Source organism: Prionailurus viverrinus, chromosome D4 (assembly GCF_022837055.1).
Source record: "Prionailurus viverrinus isolate Anna chromosome D4, UM_Priviv_1.0, whole genome shotgun sequence".
In the NCBI taxonomy this organism is placed as follows: Eukaryota; Metazoa; Chordata; class Mammalia; order Carnivora; family Felidae; genus Prionailurus; species Prionailurus viverrinus.
Genome location: NC_062573.1, coordinates 3388744 through 3404441, shown reverse-complemented (window position 1 = coordinate 3404441; position 15698 = coordinate 3388744). Strand labels below are relative to the sequence as shown.

General features: G+C 55.7%; 1 protein-coding gene and 1 non-coding gene across 7 annotated transcripts in view; one reads left to right on the top strand and one right to left on the bottom strand.

Moving 5' to 3' along the window:
- The first annotated feature begins 1937 nt into the window (after window positions 1-1937).
- On the top strand, window positions 1938-2050 carry LOC125151075 (U5 spliceosomal RNA). The gene has a single exon (XR_007146622.1). It is a non-coding gene; the product is annotated as a U5 spliceosomal RNA (small nuclear RNA).
- Window positions 2051-13244: 11194 nt separating this feature from the next.
- Window positions 13245-15698, bottom strand: part of MAPKAP1 (MAPK associated protein 1) — a 246146-nt gene continuing 243692 nt past the window's right edge. For all 6 annotated transcript variants that reach the window (XM_047829290.1, XM_047829295.1, XM_047829289.1 and 3 more), the window contains one exon: window positions 13245-13759. In XM_047829290.1, coding sequence (XP_047685246.1) covers window positions 13634-13759 — 126 coding nt within the window. In that variant the 3' untranslated portion in view covers window positions 13245-13633. The remainder of the gene's footprint in view (window positions 13760-15698) is intronic.

The window sequence follows — 15698 nt, the reverse complement described above, 5'->3', positions numbered from 1 at the left end:
GAGGAGGGCACAGGGACCTCAAGGGCCAGGGATGAGCCCTGGGACCCCCACGGAGAAGGTGGAGTAGGACCGAAGACCAGTCTACGTGGACAACGTGGACAAGGGGGCAGGGCCCAGGAGCTGGAGGCCTACTTCATTTCCTGTGGGGACGCCCACTGGGTCACCAGGCTGTGTGACAAGTTCCCCGGACACCCCGAGGGCTATGCCTACATGGAGTTTGCCTCCGAGAGCTCAGCCTAGGCCGCCGTGGAGCTGGACGAGAGTGTCTTCCAAGGCCGGGCCGTCAAGGTGCTGCCCTAAAGGACCAGCTCCACGGGGATCAGCTCCGTGCACCTCGGGGCCTCGTGGGGATAGCCAGGCGCCAGGGGAGGACCATTTCCCCCACCCCACGCCAGCAGGTTGAGGCCCGCGTCAGGCCACGAGGACAGAAGTTTCTCACCATGGTATTCCCGGACTTTGAGAGTGGGGGGCTGGGTGGGTCAGGAGTAAACAGCTGTGCTCCAGGCAGGACTATTTATTCAGCACAGAACTGCCCTGCCCCCTTCACTCTCTGGGACCTGTTGTTGGGAGCTTCGACGTGTCCCCTCCCACATTTGTATGTTGAAGTCCTAACCCCTGTACCTCAGAAAGAGACAGTATTTGGAGATAGGGTCTTCGGGGAATTAATGAGGTTGAAATGAAGTCATGAGGGTGAGTTCTGATCCAGTATGACTGGTGTCCTTATGAAAAGAGGAAATTAGGACACAGAGGGATCCAGGGAGAAGTCAGCCATCTGCAAGCCAAGGAGAGAGACTTCGGGAGAAACCAACCCTGCCGATCTTACACTTCCGGCTTTCAGAACTGCAAGAAAGCTGGGTGCCTGGGGGGCTCTGGGTGCCTGGGGGGCTCAGTCGGTTAAGCATCTGACTTTGGCTGAGGTCACGATCTCATGGTTTGTGAATTTGAGCCCCGTGTCAGGCTCTGTGCTGACAGCTTGGAGCCTGGAGCCTGCTTCGTTCGGCTCAGGTCATGATCTCACAGTTTGTGAGTTCAAGCCTCACGTCAGGCTCTGTGCTGACAGCTCAGTGCCTGGAGCCTGCTTCAGATTCCGTGTCTCCCTCTCTCTGTCCGTTCCCCGGTCGTGCTCTGTCTCTCAAAATTAAACATATATATATATATAAAGTACTGTAAGAAAGTAAATTTCTTTTGTTTAAGCCTGTGGTACAGTGTTATGGGAGCCCTCATCAAGGAATCCACTCTCCAGTGTATTAACCTACACTCAGGGGAGGGAGCAGGGTGGCCCCCAGGAGCCGAGACCAGATGAAACATAAGATACTCAGTCCAATTAGAATCACAGATAAACAACAAACACTTTTTTTTTTTTTTTTTTTTTAGCATAAATTGAGTGGGATACACTTACACTAAAAGTAAAAAAAGTCATCGTTCACCTGAAATTCAAATGTAACCGGCTGGCCTGCATTTTCGTTTGCTCGATCTGGATCTGGCCACCGGCCTGAGACCTGAGGCAGAGAGGCTCCCAGCAGGACAGCGGCTCAAGGACACACGGGCCAGTCCTGCTGCCCAGACCCCGGTGAGAGCCGGAGGCTGCTTCCCAGGCCTGGGCCACCCTCCCCAAATGGTTCCGTCTCCCGCACAAACATATTTATTGGGCTTGATGGCAAACAGATTATGCTTGTCCCGGGAAGGGCAGCTCGAAAGAGAAAACCTTGAAGTCCGGGAAATAATGATGGGGGGAGTTAAATTAAAGTGCATAAAACCCTCCCGAGAGATAACGTCAGGGTGAGTTACAGGCCCGATAAGGGACTGGGGGCTCACAGAGGGGGCTCAGAAAGGTCGCCTGGCGGCGTGCAGAGGACCAGGAATCATAAATATGGGGCAAGATGCCCAGCCGGGGTCGCCGGGGTGAAAATATTGGGGTCATTCCAAAAACAATTATCCTGCTTGGTTTGCTCTTCGGGTCTTGTAAATCTTTCACCTTTTATAAAAGATTTCTGGGGGAAGAAGCACTTTGGAAGCTTTAACTGATTTTTGCGGCCGCTTCCTGGTGGTTCTGCTAAAAGAAAACAAAAAGACAAAGGGGAAAAAGTAATTACCCAGCATTCTCAGGGGCATAGGGAAGGGCTAACGGGTTTCTTCTTATTCCTTGGAGTGTGTAGGCTGCCCTGGGTTTTGACTCACTCCATTTGGAGTCTGGTCACAGTTTAACAATTAATGTGTTCCGTTTCAAGTCCAGTCTCAGCGGGGCTCAGCTTTTGGGGGGCAGATGTGGCAGCCGTGTGGCGGCCATCTTGACAAACGTGGTGGCCATTCTGACTGAAGAGGCGGCGCCTTGGCCTATGTGGTGGTCCTCTTGGCTCATGCACACCACATTCAGGGTCCTGAGGCTGCAGTGTGGGTCTAGACTGTGCCTGGCCTCAAACTCACTGCTCTGCTGTATCCCCTGTTTTCCCATTGTCTGTCCAAGGGGAACCCCGGTTCAAACTCTGTGTCTCTGTGTCTCTGTGTTCTGGGACAATCTGCAGCACCAGCAGAAGATGATAATTCATTCTGCATCAGTTTATGGAGAGCTGTTATATGCCAGCCACCCTGTGGGCCCTGCTGCCTCAGGCTCAGCTGAGGGCTTCCTTTGGGAGGCAGGCATTTCCTAGGTTCCCCTGTCCTCTGGCCACAAAATTGGTGCTACCTCAGAAATCTCTCTCCCATCTACTAGCTCATTTAATCCTCACGACCCTGTAAGAAGGGGGATTATTAGCCCTATGTTACAGATAAGGAAACTGAGGCCCCGAGAGGTGAAATGATTGGCTTAGTGCCACACAAATAGGGGATAAAGCAGAGGTAGGATTTCAATCCAGATTCCAGAACTGTGTTCTTCCTTGTGTCCATGCCTTTCGGTCAAGAACAATGGAGGGTTAAGACTGCTGGGTCTGGAGTCAGATGAAACCTGGGTCGAAATTGCTGCCCTGCTTCCTCCTAGCTGTGTGATTGATCTTGGGCGAGTCACTGAGCACTCTGAACCTCACTCTCTTCATCTGTCTAATGGGCACAGTGCTATAGTTCTGCCCCACGCCCCTCCCCCTGCTGTGTGTGCTGTGGAGTGGAGAGGCTTATGCACCCAGAGTGTGGAGCCCAGGCCTGGAGCCTCTACTGCCCTCTAGAGGTGGAGGCCGTGGTTTATTCGTGAATATCAGTGTATGGGATTTCTCCCAGTCATCTTTCTGGTCAACCAGCTCCCAAAAGCGTATAATTACTCCAATTGAATAAATGTTTGCTGAGTGGGCCATAGACTTCCTTTAGGTTCAAGCCAGACTGAGGTGCAAAAGAAGGGTAGGAGGAGGATCAGAGAGGGGGGTGGCCATGCCCGCCCCAAACTAAACCCAGAGTGTTCACATAGGAATATCGTTCATTGATTCATTGATTCATTCGTTGATTCATTCATTCCACAAATGTTATTGTGTGGAGGGCCTGCTCTGCTAGGTGCTGGGAATACAGTGAATGGGGACCAAGAGGACTTGAGTACCCCGGGCTCAGAAATCATATCCAAGGCTGAGAGGCAGAGGGGAGCCAAAGAAGCCAGGGAGGAGGCCACTGCTGTGTGGTACAGAATAGTGAAGATGGGAGTCTGGACAAAGATGGAGTGATGATCCCCATGGAAGCCTATGGGATAACTGAGGCTCAGAGAGGCAAAGTGATTTGCCCGAGGTCACACAGTTAGTAGGCGACACAGCTGGTTTGCCTGACTCTGGAGGCCACGCTCTCAGCTGGTCCCTGACACGGTTTCCCTTGGATTGCCTGAAAGAGCATTACCAGCCTCAGTTCTGACTTACCCCAGTTCTAGAAACATGTACACATGCTTTGGCAAAAGGGTGCTTGGGAAATGCTGCCTACATCAGCCCCTTCCCAGGGCACAGTAAACGGTGGTTAATTAAAGGCTCTGAGAAGTCCTGCAGCAGAAGAGCCTGCTGAACAGGTACAACACAGCATTTCCCATCTATGTCCATGGAACCCTTTCTGGGGCCGGGACGCCTTCTGGCTTCGTTCCATTCATTCACAAACCTTTGTTTGGCACATACTACATGCCAGGCACTGACCCCTGTAGTCCCCGCCCCCAGGTTGCAGACAGTTAGTGTAAGTCACTTCCCCGGGGCTTCACCCTAAGACAGTGCACCTGGGCAGGAGGAGGGTGTAGAAGATTGTCACCCACCTGCACATTCCTGAGCTCCTGTGGACAGACACCTGCCTGCACGACCGCCTCCTTGGCCCAGTCAGGGCCAGCATTGCTGGTCCCACCGGGGCCCTCGGATGCCCCCACAGTCTCCCCCTGGGAGTTGGTGCTCAGAGGTGAAGGAGTGACAGGGTGGTGGCCGTGCAGATGGGGAGCATGTGGTCTTGGGGGCTGGTGCTTATGGGTATCTTCACCACCAGGATGCCCAAAAGGAGCCAGAGAGAGGGAGAGGTGACCCACAGCCCAGGCCTCTGAGAAGGGGAGTGTGGCCCGGTCCTCGAGGGCCCCGCTTGGTTCCCACAGTGCCTGGCTGTTCTGAGGCCTGTGGGTTTTTATGGGGCTCCCGTTGCCCGCGTTCTCGTGGGCTTCTGTTCCTTGCAGTCAAAATGCCTTGGCTAAGAGGATGCCTTCGGGGGGTCAAAGCCACCCAGCTCTGGCGGGGCCCTCCCTGGATGCCCTGGAAACCAGAAACTCCAGTCAGCAGCGGAAGGAACAGAGCAGCAGAGGCGGGCCTTGCCAGCTCAGGCAGGCTTCCTAGAGGAGGAGGAGGTGTTGGAGTCAGGCCGGCTGGACAGCCCAGTTCAGGCATCTGCTGGAAGGCTGTGGATAAGCCGGTGAGGAGCAGGGGCTTGGGCAGCTGGAACGGCCCTGTTCAAATCCCAGTTCCACCCTCAGCAGCCGTGTGACCTTGGGAAAGCGACAGGACTCCTGTGAGCCTCGACTTTCTCATCTGTCAAATGGGATAATGACAGAGCCTCAAGGTGATCTTTAAGGCCGTAGCCCAGAGTGGCCCAGAGGAAGATTCCACTGGTGGGAGTGTTGGCCCCACAACAGAGACAGGGTTCTTTTCCTTGTCTTCACATTCTTTTTCTCCTCCGAAGAACCAGAGACTCTCTGGAAAGTACTCCTTGACCTGAAAAAGCCCCCAACTGGACGCTCCTGTGGGTCTGTTCCAGACATGACTTTGCAAATCAGATGTGACAGGGAAATGTGTGCCAAGATGGTGGCCAGCTGTTTGGCTGTGGGGAAGGGGCTGCTTGGAGACGTGTTCGGCCTCCTCGGAGAGCAGACGGCCGTCGGCTTTGGCTGTGCCCGGGGCACAGGTGTGTGAGGGTGGGCACCCCTGCCTGGGAGGGGAGGGAGGGTTAGCGGGCTGCTGGTGGATGAAGCTCACACACACACACACACACACACACACACACACCACTATTCCCTGGGGGCGCTGTGGTCGAAGTGAGGATTCCACCTCCACTGTGCCCGTATGGAGGAGGGAGCCCTACAGGTGGGGACATTCGGGACTGGAGTCAGAGGCAGGTCCAGGTCCCACGAACGCCCCTTTCCTTGCTGGGCAAACTCCTTCACCCTTTAGGCCTTGTTATTGCGGAAGGATGCTGTGGACCCCCACTTCTCGCTGAGTTTGAGAAAATTAAAAAAAAAGGTATTTAGCAGAGTGGTCGGCACATAATAACTGCTAAAGAGGTGCCCAGATTTTACCTGCCCCCTCCCCTGCTCTGGTAAATGGGGCCCCTTCCCCAGAGCCCCAAAGTCATGGACCTGCTGCCCATCATGGTAGCTCAGCCCCTAGCCCCAGGGATTGGCCCAGGGATGGACATGTGATCCCTGTGGGGCCAATCAGAGACCTGGCCTGGGATGTGTATATGGTATTTGGGAGAGAGATCCTTCTGAGGCTTGGAAATCTTGTCTAGGTCATTCTTGCCATGTGGAGGATGCCTTCTTTCTTCTTTTTTTTTTTTTTTTTAAGTTTATTTATTCATTTATTTAAGTAATGTCTACACCCAGGGTGGGGCTTGAACTCATAACCCTGAGATCAAGGGTTGCATGCTCTACCAACTGAGCCAGCCAGGTGCCCCAAGGATGCCCTTCTCAGGAAGAGAAAATGAGGCCCAGAAACGGGACAGTAGAGCTGAGGGGCATCAAGGTGACACAGGGCACTGGTGACGCTTACGTTGACGAAAGGCTCGTCTCCCGCGTTGGGAGGTGCGGGTATCAGCTGGGAGGGGCTCTGTGGCAGCCTAGGAAGGACATCTGGTCCCTGCTCCCCAGGGAGATAAGTCCCTCCCCTGAACCCAAAAGTCTCCTTTTCCGGCATGGGAGAAACCCCATCCGGGAGTAGCCGCCGGGAGGCCCGCTCTCCATAGAAGTGGAGGATTTCTTGGCTAAGCATGAAGACAACCATCTGTGAGCTCTAGGCCCCTGTGGCACCGCGGCCGTGGGTCCCACAGCAAGGCTGCCTGAGCTCAGAGGGAGACCGAGGAGTCACCTCTTGCTAACAGCTCTCCCCACGGACGGGCTGGACTTTGAAAGGCACTGGCTTTTCTCCTCCTTGGAGAGTTCCTCTTGCAGTTCTCTGCCTTGGAATCTGTCCTCCCCCGGCATTCACCACTTGTCCTCCAACTAGATCATTCTGAGCCACCCGGCGCCTTTACCAGGAGCCCCTGGCCGCGAACAGAAGAGGGCTGTGTCTGCTTCTACTCCCCAGGCCCAGCAGCTTCTGTTACAGACATCTGGCCACCTGAGCACTTAGAGACAGGGTCATGGCCTCATGGACCAGGAGTTCCCAAGGACAGGCTCTACATCAGATCATATCCATACATTCAGGGCCTGTTTGGGCAGACGCCAAGGTAGGCATTGGTGGATGCTTGTTGAATGAACGCTGAATGCTTACATTCTTCCAGAGTTGAGGAACTCACTCCTCATCAGGAAACTGCTCTCACCTTATAGTAGCTGCCTTGGAAGGATTCCTTGGGTTTCTTCTGGGGTGGGTTAGACGGGGATCCCTACCTGGCTCCCGGGTCCTCCAGCCTCCCACAATGGCAGCAGCTCCCTCTCCCCATGCCTTCCTCTTGCCAGGATGGAGACACTCTTTGTAAAGCTAAGTTAACACGGCGGCTGCTTTAGTCGCAGACCCTGGTTGGAGTCTAAACTGTGGCTTGTCTCTGTCAGTCAAGGCATTCTATCTTCCCCTGAAAGCCATTAGAAAGCAGAGCTGCCCTCTCACCGGATTTCAGGTCTCCGCGCTAAGTTTGTAATTCTGGTTAACGATTGCTTGGACAGAGGCATTCCCTCCACATTGCCTCGATCATGGCGGCTCCTATGGCCCCGGGGCCTCCCTGGGCGTGATCTCACCTGATCCCCTCAGCAGCCCATGAGGGACGTCTTATTATTTCTGCCTGCGTCTCACAGATGGGCCATCAGGCAGATGGAAGGATTCACTCCAAGACCCTGGCACGGTGACTCCGGCAGGAGGGTGTGGGCCCCGGTCAGTGCAGCCCCTGACCCCAGAGTGCCAGCTGTGGGGAGAGTGCTCATGCAGGCCCCAGGCCCTGACCTTGGATGCCCCGGGGGACATGAAGCCCCCACCCTATTTGCCCCTTAAGGCAACTGTGGACCCCCCTCCCCGCCATTATCAGAGCCTTCCCCTGGCTCTTCAAGGCCTACCCCAGGAGGGGGAGTCCTAGGAGGCCGCAGCCCGTGGGCCAATCATGAGGCTTCGCAAAGACCAGCTTTGGGGGGCCCTGCATTGTGGGGTGATTGAGGACTCACTCTAGGGGCTGGAGCCAGGTACAGATCAACCAAAACAATCTACTCGAGTTTGCACACATGTCATCATCGTGGACCCCTCGGCAAGGCCAGCCAGTTCACCCTGGAGGTCACCTACTCTGTGGAGCCGATGACAGCCCCCTTTCATGTGTATTCTCTCAAACATCACCTGTGCACAAGCTGACCTTGGCCCTGTTTGGGGGCCAGGAAACAGGCACAGAAAGCACACCAAAGTCACCCGCTGGCAAGTGGCAGAACTAGCGCTTGACCCCATCCTGACCGCAGCGCCCATGCCCTTGGCCCCGGGTCATCCTGGCTCCCCAGACTGGGGCTGCTCTAGTGAATTCTCCCCATAGCCACAAAGCAGCTGTGACTTTCCAGTAAGGACACGAGACTTCTGACACCTCCCCAGGATCCCAGGGTTTGGCTCAGATGCTCCCCAGTCCAGAGGAGTAACCCCCAAGATGAGGTGGGTGCAGAGGTTTGGGGGCCACCTTGATCTAGAACTTTCCTTCTCTCCTAATTTACAGCCTCCGCCATCCTTTATCTCCAATGTACATCAGCTAAACCCTTAAAAGAGTCAAGGGCTTGAAGAATGCTAAAAATTTAATGTATGTTAAAAGGGTATTAAATTCTAAACTAAAATTTACATGGGAATATGACATTAAAATATTTTTAGCTTTCAGGAAGCTGGGGGCTGGAATGCTATAACACAGACGAATTTTATCATTTTAAAAAGAATTAGCCTCACAGTATTTCTTACGTATTCATGGAGGGAATGCATACAGATGGGAGCTCTGTCTGGAGTTTCTCTGCAGAGGCAGGCAGGGGGGTGGGCGTGGGGTGGAAGGGGGTGGGTGGGCACTGAGAGGGGGGCGGGGAGGGGGGCTCAGAGACCTTCCCTAGGGGCCTGGGTTCACGCCCTGAGGCCTGAAGTCCTGCTGGCCGGGAAGACCTTGGCCAGGGTGTTCCCAGTGAGTATGTGACCTGGGCACCCTTGTCTCATGGCTGCCCCTCCCCCACTGTGCACCAGGCCTGCGACATTATCTTATTTATGCCTCATGCAACTGCCATAGGGCTCCCTCCAGCCAGTGGCGCAGCTCAGGAGCAGTGTCCTGCTTCTGAATTAGGAGGGGGGAGCCCCAGGGACGGGCAGAGCTGGGTCCCTGACACAGCTGCCTCTCCCCAGCCCACCGCTGCTCCAGGTATCTTCACAGGGCAGAGAGCCAGAGGGGCTCCTCTGCCCATCTGCTCTGGGACCCTGTGACCCAGCAAGGGTCCCCAAAGGCCTATTACACTAGAGGTCATGGTCAAGGGAGGGCCCCGCACTTGGTGGCCCATTCAGTCCTTGTCACAGCCTGGGGGGCGCTGACTGGGGACGGTTGTCCTAGGCAGCCCAGAGTGGGAGCTGAGTGCATACCAGCCCAGGCTGGGTCACTGACCCCTTATCACTGAGATGAGCTCTCTCTAAGCAGTTTATTTAAAAAAAAAATTTTTTTTAAGTTTATTTATTTTGAGAGAGAGAGAAAGAGAGCACACATGTGTGTGGGTGAGGGGCAGAGAGAGAGAGGGAGAGAATCTCAAGCAGGCTCTGCACTGTCAGCACAGACCCCGACTCGGGGCTCGATCTCACGAACCGTGAGGTCACGACCTGAGCCAAAATCCAGAGTCAGACACTTATCTGACCAAGCCACCCAGGCACCCCTGAGAGGAGTTCTACTTTCTCCATTTTACAGATGGGGAAACTGAGGCTCCTCAATCACCTGGCTGGACAAGGGCAGGCCGGGGCTTCCTACTTGGGGCTTTGACTTTAGGCCACGGCTGTGTCCTGGAGGAGGCCCCTGAACCCCTGGGGTTGGTGACAGCGGAAAGGCCCAGCAGACAGCCCTCCCCACCCTGGCTGAGGGCACCTGCAGTCGGCCAGGACGGGGCGGGGCGAGCGGCTCAGACTGGCAGCCAGCTCTGGTCCCAGGAGGAATCCCGGCCAGGACAGGGGCCGGCACGGGCAGAAATGACCATTCGCTGCCTGGCGGGTGCCTCCCTAGCCGCCGCACCTCCGGGAGGTCACTCATTGGCAGTTAAAAATCTATTGTGACTTGTCAGAAAAATGAATAAATGGGCACATTATTTTTTCATTCCAGACCTCAGCATCTGTTTGTCTAATCAGGAAGGAGAGTGGGGAAGTCGGCAAGGGCTGCCGTGCACGTTTCATGTAAGTTTTCCTCTGTCAGAGGAGTTTAAATGGGTAATGAACAGGCTGTGGTGATTTGAAATATAATCCCATTACGCTGACGAGATTACAGGGCTTCGAGACTTCACAAATCACTCTTAGGGCTTTTATAGCAAACACCACCCTGTTGGGACTTTGCATTTAAGCAGAGGTGTTTGGTGGGAACAGAACATGACAGGCTTAACTCTTTCCCCCTCCTGGGCTGCTCTGTGAACAGCAGGGCCCTCCCCGTGGGGCCTTGGTGGTGCCTGCAGGATGTGGGGCGTTTAGGCCTCATCGGCCATCGGGGGCCAAGACGGAGGAGGCCGGTCGGGAGGCTGGAGGCCACTTCCCAGGGGAGGGACTCTGCTACTCTGCCTGCTACCGCATCTGCAGGAGGAGGATTAGGGGGCCGGGGGCCATCACGCCGGGCCCGTCCCAGCCCGGTTGGTGCGGAACGGTTCCAGCTTCCTGACACACTCCTGCACGCTGTGTAACCTACCCCTCAGGGAGCCCCAGGACACCCGTGACACCTGGAGCTGGCCGCCGCACCACATACCTCAGGCCTCCAGGCCCCCGCTGGCCCCCCCAGAGTTTCCATGGCAGCCACTCCGGGGTAGCCTGGGGATCACTTGTCCATCTCCTGGCTTCACCAGACCGTGAGCGCCTTGACCGCTTCGTCAGAACCTCGCTCCCCTCCCACCCGCTGATGTTTGGCAACCTGACCCGGGGAACGGAAGCAGCTGGCAGGTTTTCAGGGGCACAACAGGGGTGGGGGTAAGCTTCTTCACCATGAAGAGAAGACTCAGGGTGGGGGTCAGTGTGGACACCGGTCCTGGGGCCGCGGTAGGGGGTGCTGGGAGGCAGCTGACGCTCAGGGTGGAAAAGGGATCTGACGTGCAGAGGCTGAGGCGCGCTGGGTGGTTCTGGCAGGCCACTAGGGAAGGTCAGCCTAGGGTGACCAAATGGGCCAACCAGGAAAAGCACTGAGCCGCACGGGGGCGCGTGCTCCACCGGCGGAGGTGTGCAAGCAGGGGCTCAAAGACTGGGAGGGCACACGCACTTGCCGCCCCAAGAGAGGAGGATGGACTAAACGGCCGCGAGTCTTTCTCGGAATTCTTGTTCAGAAGCAGAAAGGCTCCTGCAAGTTTTGGCAAACAGAAGCCGCCGGAAAGAAGGCTGGGCTCACTGATTCCGAGACATGTAAGACACTCTCTAGAAAGCTCCGCAGAGGTCACCTACTCCAGCATCTCTATTTACGGATGAGGAAACCGAGGCCCCGCGGAGGCAGTGCCCACCTCAAGGCCGCAAAGCCACCAGCTGTGGCTGCGGGTGTCGGGCGTGGTGTGTCCCAATGAGAGGTGAGACCCTTCCACGCCCCAAGTCCTCACCTCTGGAACGGAGGTAATGCCAGGACCTGCCACAGATCGGCTGTGGGAGTTACAGGGGCCCAGGCATATGGGTCGGGGCCCAGCACACAGCCCGCCTGGTGTGCTGTAGGCCAACAGGCCGGGGTGGGGGGCGGGGGGGTGCGGTTCCCAGCGGCCAGCTGAGGCCAGGGCTCCAGGGAGCGGGGCTGTCCGCACTGTCATGTGGGGTGGGGGTGGGGCCGCCTCGGAGCCAGGTCAGGGTGCTGCTGGGAGAGCAAGTGGGGCCCGGGGGGACCTTACCTCAGCTCTGCCGAGCTCCTGCTTTGTCAGGTGTATCCCCGAGGAGCTCCTGGTCCTCTCTTAAAATCCAGGTGTGGGGTGTGAGAGAGGGGCCGAGGAAAAACTGAATTTAAACGGTCCTGCTATCTGGTCGGCCTGGGTGGTTTTACGGTGTTCCCCCTTCAATTCTTGCGTCAGCTGGACGGATGAGCTTTACGTAAACTGCGTGCGTGCCATACTTCGCGATACGAGAACGGGGTGGGTCTTGTACTGGAGGGAGGTCAAGGTCTCGATGTCGCCCCCAAGTGAAGAGGGTCATCCTGTCTTGCTCAGTATGTGAGGAGGCCCGCGGTGCATTTCAGAGACCTTTGGCACATCAGCTGCCGCGAATGCCCCTCCCCAGAGTGACGTGCAAGTCAGGATGATGTGCTCGAGACTTCGAGAATTCAAAGCAATACGCAAAAGATGGTATTTATATGACTTTTATTTTAATATCGTTTTAATATTGAATATGTCACAAGATTTAATGACCAAATTAGTCATTTACATTTTTCAAAGGTATCTAAATATAAAATTGCTAAAAATCCAAATACAGATAGCAAGCTACAAATAATATTTCTTTCGTTTCTGGGGTGGGTAGGAATGGAAGACGTTAGAAAAGGATGCTTCTGTTGGCTGAACAAAGATCAGAATGAAAGAGGAATTCATTAAAATGCCCCCAGTGCAAAGAAACACACTCGACTTCGAGATGCTGTTTTCGTCACATCTCTTCCTGTACAACAATTTAAAAAACTGTTTGAAACGCGGGTCCTCAGTGAAACATCCGGTCCTCGACCCTGGCCGGGGACCGTGCGAAAGGACGTCACCCTGGGAGGGACCCTGGAGTGGCTGGTGAGGACCGCAGAGGCATCTGGTGTGGCCAGAGGTGTGGTGTCAGCGATGCTCGATCCTTGCCCGCCCCCCACCCGCGCAGTCGGACCCACGGGAGCAGGCGTCCCTCTGCCCTGCCATCTCTGCTCACCGCGCCCTGACAGAGTGAGACAAAGCAGCGTCCCGCCTGCTCAGACAAGGAGGCAGGCACTGTGTGGACAGGAGGAAGGGGAGCGGGGGCCCTTCTGAGTCAGTAGAGCAGAGACTCTCCCAGTTCCAGGAGAAGTCCACATGCAGGTCTAATTGCTAGCTGAAACGGACACTTGCTATTTAAGAAATGGAAAAGCCCGCTTGTGCCGGGAGCTCAGCGTGACCCGAAGACCAGCCGTCACCCCATTCTCCCGGCGCCCCGGGCATAAACTGCACGCAGTCCCGCATCTCCAAAACCACGAGGTTCGGGGATGAGCGGACGAGAGGTGACTCCTGAAAGGGCACAGCCTGGGACACACATCGCCGGCTCCCCTTCCTAACTTTAGAAAGATACTATCCTCAAAGCAATGCACTCATTTAAACAAATGGCATAGTTAAAACTATTGACTAAGCCCTAAACATTTCTTCCGAGAAATCGAGCCATAGCTTTTCCAATCTGCTTGTTCAATATGGGAACAGATTTTAAAGAGAATGACATGATCAATCCTCTGCCCCAAAGAATGGCCCGTCATACCAACCGTGGTAAAGAGTACACCTGTTTATTAAAAGGAAAAAAAAAAAAAAAAGAAATGTACATTTTTGTTCTTCGTTTAAGAAATTTGATCAAGTTGCAAGGAAATGTCTGGGCATGGCTATGTACATCCTCAGCAGGGCCGTCGGGCAGTGAAGACGGCTGGGCGGGGTGCCTGTGTTCTGGCCCCTGGCACTGCTCATCAAAGCCACTGCCACTCAGGCTTCGGTCCCGTGGAGATGTCCCCAGCTCCGTTCCCCAAGAGCCCCCCAGCCTTGTGGCCGTGAGCCAGGGGCTGGCCTGCCCCTGAGGACTGCGGGACACAGTGTGGGCTTTAGGGCCACCTGGCCCCGGCAGGCAGGCTCTGAGCTACGGCGACAGATTGGGGTTGGAGGCCGGTGTCATTGCTGCCCTGATTTCTTCTCCTTCTGGAAGCTGAAGCTTGTACGTCTGTTCAGTTTTCTTTGTTTTTGAGCAAAATAGTCAGCCCGGGCAGTGCTTGCTCGTGATTCCAGGATGTAGTTCACCTAGAAAGCAAGAGGACATAGTCCAGTCACTCGGCAGCCTCTCCGTTCGCCCAGGGCGAAGAAGGGAAGGGCCCTGACCCAGGCTGGGAGCCCAGGTGCTCTCTTGTGCCCGGAGCTGAGTCACCACAGCAACCTGGCAGGCTGGGACGGAGCCCGCTTTAAGCCGGAAGATGGAGGCCTGGAGGGGACAAGTGGCTGCTGCGGGCCTTTCAGCCACCAGTGGTGGAGCTTTTCTGATTGCAGAGCCTGTGCTCCCTCCTCAGCACATGCTGCCTTCCGGAAGGCCGTGCGCCAGGCTTCCTGGTTCTGTTCGCCTGCTGTGCAGTCCTGGGCCTGCACAGGACTTCCTTGAGCCCTGCTTTCCTCGTCTGGAAGACGAGAACATTGCAGGGATGAGAAACCAACTGAACCGAGGCTCTGAACGCAGCCTCCCCCTCCCCGCCCCCAAAGGTACAGAGCTTCTACTTATGGGATTTCCTCTACTGCCCACAAGCACCCTGCCCACCTGGACTCATCTGATAAAAAGGAGTGAGCCTCAGGGAAGGGCACCTCGCTGACCAGGATCACCCGGAGGCAAGGGTCAGAGCTGGGAGGGTCCTCTGTGGGGAGCACACAGCTGGGATGCGCCCGGGTGGCGGCTGCACACGGTCAATGTCCGCAGCACCTCCGGCACCCAAGCACCTCCGTGTCTGAGCCTGGCCCCATGCTTGGTTCAAGAGACTGGGGAAAAGTAAGACGTGGTCCCTGCTCCGAGGCACTCACAGCCTGGTGAGTACCCAAGAGCATGACAAGTGTGACACCCGAGACAGAAGGAGCACGAAAGAATGGGGTAATGATCAGGGAGACGTGGGGCAGGGACGTCTTGCAGAGGGAATGAGCCAGTTGGGTTCTGAGAGAGAAATAGGGGTCTGGGGTGTACAAGGGGCAGGGGAGAACCGGCACGCGTCCCAGCGCAGCAGCGGAAGACAGCGAGGGATCTGTGGAACCGAACAGCTTAGCGGCCGGTCCAGGTGGGCCGGGAGGAGCCAGGGAGGGCAGTGGTGCCGGGATCAGGCCTGTGCCACAGTGTGGACCGTGAACTCCAGGCTGGGCAGCGTGGTGGTGGCGCTGCTGGGGTGCTCTGCAAGGACCAACTCACGGAACCTTCACAAAAGCCCACGACATCGATGCCGTCATCATCCCCTTGTGCAGATGAGAAAATCAAGGCACAGAATGGCGGTGCGTTTACTCAAGGCCACAAAGCCAGCAAGTGTCTGCGCCGGGACTGCCCTTGATTAACATGCTTCTAGTCTCCCAGGCCCCTGGCCTCCAGAGAGGCGTGCCCACCCCCCCCCCGACCCCGCCCAGATACCATTCCTCCCACTGCCCCTGCCGCCCTCTGGCTGGGGCTTTTTTTTTTGAACAAACACCTTTCTCTTCACTCTCAAGTATCTAAAAGTTATGCTAGGAAACCCAAGTATTTTGACTCCATCGACCAGCCACCACTTCCGTTGATTCCCCCCTGAGGGCCCCGCGTCCCACACCCTAAGCGGGCGAGGGCCGCGCTGACTGTGAGAAAGGAGTCGGGGGTGTCGTGGGGAAGCGGTGCGGGATGGATGCCTCACAGACACGGTGTCCCCCTCCAAACTTCCTGCTCTGACAGTCGCCAGCAGCAGCAGGCGTTAAGGACTGGTGTGTGAGTACAGAAGGCCTGACATGCTTGGCCCGCTGCCTCGCTGAGCTACCAGCTGAGAGCAATAAATCATGAGGACCGCGGGGCCGGGCTGACGATGTGGGACACTACAATGCATGGAAATAAGAGGTTTTATCATTCTTAATAAGAGCAATCTTTGGATTATACTGTTTGCACACTCAGCCAACCTAGTGTTTTCAGTGTATTTTTGGCACACATAACTTGACAAAAGCATTTAAAAATGATCCTTAACTAGCCAACTATCTC